At 26.7% G+C, this 11,989-nt stretch overlaps 2 protein-coding genes across 2 annotated transcripts; one reads left to right on the top strand and one right to left on the bottom strand.

Moving 5' to 3' along the window:
• Window positions 1-906: 906 nt before the first annotated feature.
• LOC109600098 (involucrin) lies at window positions 907-2,625 on the bottom strand. Its single transcript, XM_020016174.2, has 3 exons — window positions 2,583-2,625; window positions 1,466-1,780; window positions 907-1,417 (listed from the first exon to the last, which is right to left on the bottom strand). The coding sequence occupies exons 1-3, from the start codon at window positions 2,610-2,612 to the stop codon at window positions 1,067-1,069; spliced, it is 696 nt and encodes a 231-aa protein (XP_019871733.1). The 5' UTR covers window positions 2,613-2,625; the 3' UTR covers window positions 907-1,066.
• A 709-nt stretch (window positions 2,626-3,334) lies between these two features.
• LOC109600097 (procathepsin L-like) lies at window positions 3,335-4,880 on the top strand. Its single transcript, XM_049967026.1, has 2 exons — window positions 3,335-4,118; window positions 4,175-4,880. The coding sequence occupies exons 1-2, from the start codon at window positions 3,714-3,716 to the stop codon at window positions 4,712-4,714; spliced, it is 945 nt and encodes a 314-aa protein (XP_049822983.1). The 5' UTR covers window positions 3,335-3,713; the 3' UTR covers window positions 4,715-4,880.
• Window positions 4,881-11,989: the final 7,109 nt, after the last annotated feature.

The following is an 11,989-nucleotide window of genomic DNA, read 5'->3' as shown; positions in this document are numbered from 1 at the left end:
TAAAAAAATTAATAAGGATGTAATAAAATTGTATATTTATCAAATTTTACTTTTATATCATTATATATATTAACTAAAACAAATATTTATTTTATTTTTCAAAGTAATATCACTGTAAAAATATTATAAGCGAACTTGAAAGAAACTTTTGCAATGAAAAACTATCGAAGCCGATTTTATTGAACTAACTATACTTTTCTGAGTTGTATTTTCTTGGAGTATTTATGTAATATGTATAGTATAAAAGGCATTGCTGATCTATTTCCGATAAAGAAAATAAAGTTTTATTATATATATTTACAGACATGATTTATATTTTTAGTTATTTATTATTGTAGTCACATACAATAAATGATTGTAAATATATTTTAAAATATGCCATTAAATTTATTCGGGTATATAGTTTGAAAAGTAATACAATTCAGATAATTTGAATACGTATCTATAAATCTCCGTATATTATAATAAAGATTTTATCCTGTCGTTTCACTCTTCTTTTTTATGAATGCAAAATATTCAAAATTATATGACAAATATTTAAATGGAGTATATGCATTCAACTACTAAACAGATTTCTATTGACTGTTATTTACTTAGGAACGCTTTATCCAATACGTCCTACAGAAAAGTTTAAATTTAATGGATACACGATAAACTTTTTTACATGATGTGAAAGTACATATCCAGTCTACTCCATAAAATATTCGAACTCAATTTGCGTCTTTTCCAGAATCTGCGAATGACATTTCATAAAATCATTCTAAATGGTATAAATTTAGTAGTCTTACAGGTTACGTTTCATAAAAATATTTTCCTATTTTTGCCCTTGATTCATTTACTCTTATCTAATTAATAAGTCTAAAATCTGTTACCTCGACGAAATAATCTACGCATAACAAACGGAAACTACCTTTTATCTTTATTTGTATACAGACAACAAAAATATACATATTTAATATTTATTAACAGGTTTTTTGTTACGGTCATTAGGAATATATGTTAATACAACTATAACAGATAAATAATAACATAATATAAATGCTTCAATAAAAATTAAATAAACAATTTAATGCCCCCTCTTGGAGTTGTGAATTTGTGCAAAGAATCCATGCTTCCAATCAGCATAATACTTCACAGTCCTCACGTTACCATCTGCTTCTAGCAACGAGTACTCCCCTCTAACCACGTCTCCATGTCGTTCTTCCTTTTGATTTTTTACGTCCCCAGTTTTCTTATCATCCACGGCATATTCGAATTTGTAATGGACGTTTTTCTTGTGATGATGGTCTTTACCGTCATCTTCTTCCTGTTCTTTTTTTATGTCGTTTTGGCTCTTCAAAAACTCTTCAGTATTAGTGCTTGAGTGGCTGCCTGACACCGAAGACTTAGCTTCTTCCGAAACCTCATCGTGGACTATCTGCAAAGCAACCAGTTACAACTACATCAAATTTAATACATCACCTACTTGAGTTTTGTGTTCTTTTTGCGTCTCCAACACTTTCTCCAAGAGTTGTTTGTTTTCTAAGTGGGTGTAAGCTGGGACGTAACTAACAGTCCTTGTGGGCTGGATTTGGACGTTGTGCAAGTGCTGATGTTGCACTAGAAGCTCCTGTAGGTGCTCATGGTCTTGTATCAAAACTTGTTGTTGTTGTTGTTGTTGCTGGTGGTTGGGCTGAGATATCAAAAGCTGGGGTTGGGGTAGCTGATGATGGCCGGCCAAGTTGGGGCACACGCAGTTGCAGTACGACCCGAAGGTGATCGGAATATTATTGATGACGATCTAATAAAAGTTTGGAAAGGTGAATGTATTAACGTTATTTAAATTTAGTACATGGGACTCGTAGACAAAAAATGGGGAAATGAATGTACTTTCTGCTTTTACCTTTCTCGTGACTGGGCTAAACAAAGCCTTCCTTTATTAACGGGCGATTGCTTTTTTAACTGATTAAATTATCTCTTTTTCCTTTTATTCAAGTGGAGTGATGTGTAAACCTTTGCCGCTGGGTAAAATAATTAATGCACAATTAACCGTTTAACAGTAATTGTGTTGATTTTCAATTCGATTTTTGTTTGGTTTCGTTAACATTGAAATCTACATCACGAAACGTGCCAATTATACAAATTAAAAATAAAAAATACGTGTTTACTGACTTTTTTTCAGTTGGACAATTGCCATACCGATGTTTACGGTCGTGTGCATTTACAGTTTATATTTTATTTTATTGTTTGTGCTGCACCAAGATTAGATTTATCGTTTAGATAAATCACAATATTGGCGTCTCATGGAGCTGGAAACAAATCGAACAGATTTGATGTGTCTAGAATCTTCATGGAAGGTTTTTAAGACTTTATCGAAGATAATCTTATCTTGTAATTATTGGAAAGATAATTAATTAATAAAGTATTTTACCAGAGAAGTTTATGAATGATAAATGATTGAAATCTAGAAGTAATGATTGATTTTTCTTCAACTTTGAGATAAGACAAAGAAAAATAATATAAACCCTGATCACTTTTTTGGTTTTGAACACATTTCCTCGTTGTATCTTCACAAAACTGTATCAGGAAAGCAGTGCACTCACCACCAATAACACCAGAATCAGGCAATACATGCTTTCATCACAATCTAACAACTAATCCGTCTGACCGGCCGGTCTAGCTTTTATACAACATTAACAGTGATACATATAAAAGCAGTCCGGCCCGTTCAAGCGTGTAATCGATCCTTAATCCTTCTTGTCTCCAACAAAATGTAACTGGGCGATAGAGATGCCAATGCCGGCTGACTTCGGAGAAAGGTCCAAACAAAAATGGGTAACAGCATTACGGTGGAAATTACCTCACACACCGGATACACAAGCTAAATTATTTAATTGCTGTTCGAGATCTGTCTCGCCATTTTAATTAACTTGTTTTAGGGCACGTTCTAGGAAACAACTGGCCAATTGATTTTTTCTTGTATTATTGTAGAATTGTCGAGTTTCTATATTAGTTGGATAATACTGCTGTTCATTACCAGATCCCGTATCTTTGTTTGTGTTTGTGTGACTGACAGATTCAACACAAAAAGACCTTTGGAAACCTGTTAAGCAAGGTTAATTAATCAAAATCAAAACAAATCTCGTTTTATTACAGTTCTCACACATCACTTCACCACGTGTGTAACTTAGTTTATTTACCTAAATACACCTGCAATATTGTTCCACGTTGATCATCTTTGAACTTGATGATGAATTAGTGACATTATGGCCGACGTCCATAAACTCATGTTTGCATTTAGATTTAATCGCGGCCAAAGTTAAATATTATTCCAGTCTATTTAAAATTCTGGTCGAGCACATGGATCCTGAATAAGTTAACAACTTTTAACCAGTCCTAACTTTGTAAAAATGTTTGAGTAAACTGCGTAAAACTTAATTTTTAAATGTGGGCTCTCTGGATGGAATTTTTTGAACTTTGTCGATACAAAAAAATGAACTAATTTTGAGGAATTGGTAAATGAGTCACTGTGGTTTTGATAATATTATTAACCGCCATGGCTAGTCATGAACAATTTTGATTAATAGCAATACTGTGGTGAGTATTCAATGAAGTTAATCAGTGATGTGCGTATGTGAAACCACACACCACACTTCTGCATAAATTTAACACTAAAATCAATATAAAAACTGCCCTTCTTATGTATTTTTACCATTCACAAGCAAAGGTGCACAATGAAAGTTTTAGCAATATTAATTTGTTGTGTTTTAATGGCATCAGCCAGTTTGGACACGTTCCACCAATTCAAACATCAATACGGAAAAACCTACACATCAAAAGAAGAGGAGAGTTTTCGTACAGATATCTTCTTGAACAACCTCAAGGAGATTGAACGTCACAACTGGAGGTACGACCAAGGCTTGGAATCGTACAGGAAAGGTTTGAACCAATTCGGCGACTTGACCCAAGCCGAGTTTTCGACCTTGCTAAGACACAACGCTCAGAAACCAAAACTCGGTGCCAGTCTTGTTACTGAGACGTCGAAGCCTGCGCCAGCTTCGTTGGATTGGAGGAAGAAGGGTGCGGTTACTCCAGTTAAGGAACAAGGATTTTGCGGTTCATGTTGGGCCTTCAGTGCTGTACAATTACAACTCTAATAAGTAAGTTCCATCAGATTAAATTGTTGTTGTTTTAGACCGGGAGTATGGAAGGTGCCCACAAAATAGCCAAAGGCAAACTGGTGAGTCTCAGTGAACAAAACCTGATGGACTGCGCATATGAATCCCGGGATCCTTGCGCAGGTGGCCACATGATTAAAGCCTTCGAGTACGTCAAACAAAACGGCATCAACGCTGAAAGCGACTACAAATACGAAGCTAGGAACGGGACCTGCAGATTAAACAAGAAGAAAATCGTCTTAAAAATCAAAGGATATGCCACAACCAAACGGGACGACGAACAAGAACTGATCAAAGCCATTGCAAATGTTGGTCCAGTTTCTGTTGCCATTCACGCCACCGACAACCTTCAGTTTTACACTTCTGGGTTGTTCACGGATGGCACGTGTTCCAAAGACAAATTGAATCATGGAGTTTTGGCTGTTGGTTACGATAATCAGTCTATAATTGTCAAGAACTCCTGGGGGACGTCTTGGGGTGAGTCCGGGTATGTTAGGTTCAAGCGTGGCTCCAATTTGTGCGGCATTGCTTCTGACACCAGTTTTCCCCTTTTGTAAATTTTAATTATTATTTTATGAAGCTAATGATATCACTTTTAATTAAAACACTAAATTGAAGTAACCTTGGAAGATTTTAATAATATATTTTAAATTTATAAATAACCCGGTGTTGGATTCATAAAACTAATTGAAAGAGTTGTATTTTCACCCTTATTTATCGGAAATAAAGCTAATTAATTAAATTATTAATGAGTTATCAATAAAAATAGATGTTCCTCATTAAAATCAAACCCCCTCAAAATCAGTTTCAGCCCGTGAGAATTGCTTGGTTTTATTTACTTTTTAAAACCAGCTGTCATTAGCAATTGAGGGGTGGTTTAATCCGAAACCGAAATATTTATGCGAAATGCCCCAACCGGGCATCGGAGCAGGGACACCTGTCGGTGTTTGTTTTCTGGATACGCGCATGTTTCGTGCTGTTTACAGAAGAGCGAAACGAGCGCGTTCCTGAAAATTATCTTTCGGAAATCCAGTAGTGTACGCCTCGTGTTACGTTCGAATCGGCCACGGTTTCAGGAGTTGCACGCTCCGACGCGAGCCTGAAACGCGTGCGGTACTTTCATGGACAAATTAAGTTTTAATATGTAAATTATCGACAACAAAATAAATTAATTAAATAGTTTAAACTGGACTAAAATTGTGGCTTTTTATATACTTTTAAATAAATAATAAAATATTAACTGTTTATTTATAGGTAAGTAAGTAGAATGTGAATAGTTTTACTACTTTACATTATTTTATTTATTTTATTGAAAATTATCTGTATGTTGAGATATTTATTGTAGTTTAGTTTAGTTTCTATATTGTTTATAAATGTCAATTAATTATCACTTTAAAGTTTGTAAATATACAATGCTATTTCGGTAGTAATTTAAACTGGATGCAATAAAATTTTCTACAAATATAAATTACACTTACCTACCTCATAAAATTTTAATTTAACATTTAATTAATACATACAATTAAGTTAATAATAGTATAATTAATTTTTTCTAACGTTTTGAAAGGTCAGTTTTATAACAAATTAACTGTTAAATAAATTAAATTTTGAATATTAATCAATAATTAATTGTATCAGTTTGGTTTTTACTTATTAAAATATACTATTTTATTGAATAATGAATAATTATTATTACTCATTAAAAAATGTGTAAAAATTAAAAGGTTTAATTAATTTTTACACATATATAAAAATTTAATTAATAAATTAAATAAAACTACGTAAAGAAAATATACTGAAATAATGATTCATATTTTAGATTAATTATTGTAATATATAATTTATATTTTAATATATAATATACAATATAATTTAGAATAATTCTATTTAATTTTATATTTTTAAGAATTAATGGTATTTTTTAACAACTCAATTTTTTTTTCTAATAATATTATGATATGAATAAAATTTTTATATATATTTTCATATAAAAAAAATTGGATATTTACAAGAAAAAATATGTATGTAAGAGAAATACAATATAATAATGAGAATGTCATTAAATACTTATTATATTTTTTGTTCCACATTAATAATTTTAATATCATATATAATATTGAAACATTTTCAATTTTATCTATTAATATACATTGTATTAAAAAGAAACTTTTTATATATTTTATCATAGAAAAATTAGACAATTAAAGGTAAAAAACACACGAGAAAAAGAAAATACAGTAATAAAAATTTAATTAAATATTTATTACATTCTTCCAGATTCCAGATTTATAATTTTTAATAATATCATAAAATGATTAAAACATTTTTACTTTTTATCTAATAAAATACATTATATATATTATAATATTTAGATATTTAACAGGAAAAAATAGACGAGAGAAACAAAATATAATAATGAAAATATATTCATATTAATAATTCTTAGAAATTATTAAAACATTTTTATTTTTTGTCTAATTTACTATTATTTTTTGTCGTACAAAACAATTCATTTCAAAATTATATTAATTATTAAAAGATTTTTATTTTTTATCTAATAATATATAATATTATTATGAATAAATTTCTTTTATATTTTTTCTCATATAAATTTTGACATTTTAAGGTAAAAAATAAGGGAAAAAAAGAAAATATAATAATAAGAATGTTCCTAAATACATATTATTTTTTTGTTCTAGATTAATAATTTTTAATATTATAAAAATAAGGGTAACATTCTTATTTTTTAACTATTAACGTACATTATTTTAAGAAGACACTTTTTATATATTTTGTAAATAATAATACTATTATTAACTTAATTGTATGAATTAATTAAACAAATAAATGTAAAACATACACGAGAAAAATAAAATAAAATAATAAAAATCTAATTAAATATTTATTATATTCTTTTGTTTCAGATTAATAATTTTATCTATTAAAATACATTATATATATTACAAAATTTATATATTTAACAGGAAGAAATACGTGAGAGAAACAAAATACGATAATAAAAATGTATTCATATTAATAATTCTTAGAAATTATTAAAATATTTTTACTTTTTATGTAATAAATTATTATTTTTTGTCTTACAAAGCTTAATTCATTTCAAAATCATATTAATTATTAAAAGATTTTTATTTTTTCATCTAATAAATATTAATATGAATAAATTTTATATATATATATATATATATATATATATATATATATATATATATATATATATATATAATTTTAAACTATATATATATATATATATATATAGTTTAAAATTTATATATTTAACAGGAAAAAATAAACGAAAGAAACAAAATATAATAATGAAAATGTATTCAAATTAATCAGTCTTAAAACATTTTTATTTTTTTATTTAATAGATTATTAATTAAGCTTAATTCATTTCAAAATTATATTAATTATTAAAAGATTTTTATTTTCATCTAATAATATATTATATTATTATGAATAAATTTCTTTTATATATTTTCTCATATAAATTTTGACATTTCGAGGTAAAAAAATAAGGAAAAAAAGGAAAATATAATAATAATAAGAATGTCTCTAAATACATATTGTTGTTCCACATTAATAATTTTTAATATCATAATAATTATTTTTATAAGAGAATATTATTATGAATTAATTTCTTCTGTCTCACAAAAATTTGACTTTCCAAGGTAACAGAATAACGAGAAAAAAAAATAATGCTAATGTAATTAAATACTTATTATATTTTGTGTTCCAGATTAATTATTTTTAATATCATTAAAACATTTTTAATTTTTTACCCATTAAAGTACCCAAGATTCCAAGGATTTATGAATATTTAAATACAAATGAAATTTCACATTTCAAGCCAAATGGTATAAGAAAAGAATGAAAATATAATGATGAGCACATCATTAAATACTTAAGGGAAATCCACTTCGAAACGTATAATTTTAAACTTTAACAAGCAGTTTATTTTCACTGTGTGGAATTTCGTGAATTTTGGACACGTTTGCATTTAAACATACACAATTTACTGTTAATTTGTTGTTGACTTAAACCTTGTTAAAAGTTACAAATTAGTATTACACGTGAGATAAATATTAAGAGAAATTACAATTTTATTACTCAGGGGGGATAATTCAAATTTATTTTTTATTAAATTTGCACTGTAACATTAATAATAATATATCATCTAATTTTGACACAAACACTTTAAGAAACCATTGATTTCCAGGAGACCTTCATCAAAAAATTCCCTGTCACATCCTCTTCAAACATTCCATAAATTAAATGCTGTGAGTGAGTTCCCCATTCACAGTTTAATATTATATGAGAATGTTTGAAATTTAATGAAACATGTACTACAAATTAAAAGCTTGAATGTTATATTTTAGTGTGACAGGAAATAAATTAAAAATAGGACGTAAAACATTGATCAAACCACAATATTCCAGTAAGAAACGAGACACATAAAACATTGATCTCGTAAACTATTACATTTGCAGGATGTATTAAGGCCAAGTGTTAATTGATCGATTGTTTATAGACTTTTAATTTTTGCACAAGGACCACTATTAATAGCGCATCAATTAAATAATCCAAACACATTTTGTAATTGAGAAAAGTGGTGCGAACGCCTGAGAATGTTTCCCTGCTATTGTCTGATTAACATAAAATGGGACAAGCTGGCAATTCCAAAGCCGGACAACTATTTCTTAAAGCAGTGAGAGTCGGACTATTTTGAATAACTCAGTGCGATCGTTTAAAGTGAACGAGGAATTAAGAAACAACTAGTAATGAAAATTTGTCTAAACAAGGTTAATGAAATTTCCGGTCAAACTATTTCTTGCAGTTTGTTTTTCTACCGCATGACGGGCACTAATTAAATGTTTATAAATGGTACGAGGAAATTATTTACAATATACAATGTATTTAAAAACACAAACATACATTAGGGGGAAAATTAATAATCAAAAATCAGTTAATCAGACCAATAAAAAATTATTGGAAAGTAACCTTCAAAGTTTTCGACCTTAAAATTTATTTCTGGATTCGCTATATAAATAATACTAATATTATATGTTTTAAAAATATTTGGATTATCAATAAAACTAATAAATCATATAATAATACTAATAAGAAAATTATTTATAATTGTAAATATCATGAAAGAAATAAAATATAAGTTTATCTTAAGAAATTGTTCAATTTTATACAGACAAATGACAATTTTATTTTAAATTTATAATTTTAAACTACAATTAACATACTTAAACTCATCAATAATGTACTGAACTTCGTTTAGAAATATCATGAAAGAAATATACAAAGTATAAGGAATTTGGTTAAAGTTTATCTTGGGATTTATTCAATTTTATCCAGACAAATGACAACTTTTTTTAAATTTATAATTTTAAACTACAATTTACATACTTAAACTCATTAATAATGTATTGAACTTCGTTTAGAAATATTATGAAAGAAATATATATAGTATAAGGTATTTAGTTAAAGTTTATCTTGGGATTTATTCAATTTTATCCAGACAAATGACAACTTTTTTTAAATTTATAATTTTAAACTTTAAGTTACATACTTAAACTCATTAATAATGTACTGAACCTCGTTTAGAAATAACACGAAAGAAATAAATAAAGTGTAAGGAATTTGGTTAAAGTTTATCTTGGGATTTATTCAATTTTATCCAGACAAATGACAACTTTTTTAAATTTATAATTTTAAACTACAATTTACATACTTAAACTTATTAATAATGTACTGAACCTCGTTTAGAAATATCATGAAAGAAATAAATAAAGTATAAGGAATTTGGTTAAAGATTATCTTGGGATTTATTCAATCTTATCCAGACAAATGACAATTTTTTTAAAATTTATAATTTTAAACTACAATTTACATACTTAAACTCATTAATAATGTACTGAATCTCGTTTAGAAATATCATGAAAGAAATAAATAAAGTATAAGGAATTTGGTTAAAGTTTGTCTTGGGATTTATTCAATTTTATCCAGACAAATGACAACTTTTTTTAAATTTATAATTTTAAACTCTAAGTTACATACTTAAACTCATTAATAATGTACTGAACCTCGTTTAGAAATAACAGGAAAGAAATAAATAAAGTGTAAGGAATTTGGTTAAAGTTTATCTTGGGATTTATTCAATTTTATCCAGACAAATGACAACTTTTTTTAAATTTATAATTTTAAACTACAATTTAGATACTTAAACTCATTAATAATGTACTGAACCTCGTTTAGAAATATCATGAAAGAAATAAATAAAATATAAGGAATTTGGTTAAAGTTTATCTTGGTATTTATTCAATTTTATCCAGACAAATGACAACTTTTTTTAAATTTATAATTTTAAACTACAAGTTACATACTTAAACTTATTAATAATGTACTGAACCTCGTTTAGAAATATCATGAAAGAAATAAATAAAGTATAAGGAATTTGGTTAAAGATTATCTTGGGATTTATTCAATCTTATCCAGACAAATGACAATTTTTTTTAAAATTTATAATTTTAAACTACAATTTACATACTTAAACTCATTAATAATGTACTGAACCTCGTTTAGAAATATTATGAAAGAAATATATAAAGTATAAGGAATTTGGTTAATGTTTATCTTGGGATTTATTCAATTTTATCCAGACAAATGACAACTTTTTTTAAATTTATAATTTTAAACTCTAAGTTACATACTTAAACTCATTAATAATGTACTGAACCTCGTTTAGAAATAACAGGAAAGAAATAAATAAAGTGTAAGGAATTTGGTTAAAGTTTATCTTGGTATTTATTCAATTTTATCCAGACAAATGACAACTTTTTTTAAATTTATGATTTTAAACTACAAGTTACATACTTAAACTTATTAATAATGTACTGAACCTCGTTTAGAAATATCATGAAAGAAATAAATAAAGTATAAGGAATTTGGTTAAAGATTATCTTGGGATTTATTCAATCTTATCCAGACAAATGACAATTTTTTTTAAAATTTATAATTTTAAACTACAATTTACATACTTAAACTCATTAATAATGTACTGAACCTCGTTTAGAAATATTATGAAAGAAATATATAAAGTATAAGGAATTTGGTTAATGTTTATCTTGGGATTTATTCAATTTTATCCAGACAAATGACAACTTTTATTAAATTTATAATTTTAAACTACAATTTACATACTTAAACTTATTGATAATGTATTGAACCTCATTTATAAATAACATAAAAGAAATAAATACAAAATAAAAAATTTGATTAAATTTTATCTTAGTAACCTCTAAATTTGTCGACCTTAAAATTTATTTCTGGATTCACTATATAAATAATACTAATATTAATCATTTTAAAAATATTTGGATTGTCAATAAAATTAATAAATCAGGCAATAATACCAGTAAGAAAAATATTTATAATTATAAAATCAGTTTAAATTTAAAAATAGTTATTCGTGGCTAGAATATTTTACGATGGCCCAATTTACAAATTAACCCATTGTTTCAGTTATAAAACCACATTTCACGACTTCATTAATGAACGAATTATAAATATAAACCTCATAAAATGGATTTTATTTATGTATCCCCAATTATTTATGTATTATCTATAAATAATTCAGGAGAAGGTAAAGTAATAATATAATGGTTATAGTTTTGATGTTATATAAATGTCGTTGATTAAGCCCTTAAAGAAATTAATCAAAAAACACAAAAGAAGTTTCACATAACTCCACGTGTTTACGACGTAACGCGACACTAAACTTTGATAGGGTTGCCATAAATTAT

Source organism: Aethina tumida, chromosome 4, assembly GCF_024364675.1.
Source record: "Aethina tumida isolate Nest 87 chromosome 4, icAetTumi1.1, whole genome shotgun sequence".
NCBI lineage: Eukaryota > Metazoa > Arthropoda > Insecta > Coleoptera > Nitidulidae > Aethina > Aethina tumida.
The sequence above is the reverse complement of the archived record's forward strand: the minus strand, read 5'-3'. Positions and strand labels throughout refer to the sequence as shown.

Excerpts from the sequence above, each read along its gene's own strand:
- LOC109600098 (XM_020016174.2), bottom strand. The coding sequence starts at position 2,612 with ATGTATTGCCTGATTCTGGTGTTATTGGTG. Across the intron at positions 1,781-2,582 it reads TGATTCTGGTGTTATTGGTG|ATCGTCATCAATAATATTCC; the intron begins GTGAGTGCACTG and ends AACTTTTATTAG. Across the intron at positions 1,418-1,465 it reads AAAAAGAACACAAAACTCAA|ATAGTCCACGATGAGGTTTC; the intron begins GTAGGTGATGTA and ends GTTGCTTTGCAG.
- LOC109600097 (XM_049967026.1), top strand. The coding sequence starts at position 3,714 with ATGAAAGTTTTAGCAATATTAATTTGTTGTGTTTTAATGGCATCAGCC. Across the intron at positions 4,119-4,174 it reads CATGTTGGGCCTTCAGTGCT|ACCGGGAGTATGGAAGGTGC; the intron begins GTACAATTACAA and ends TTGTTGTTTTAG.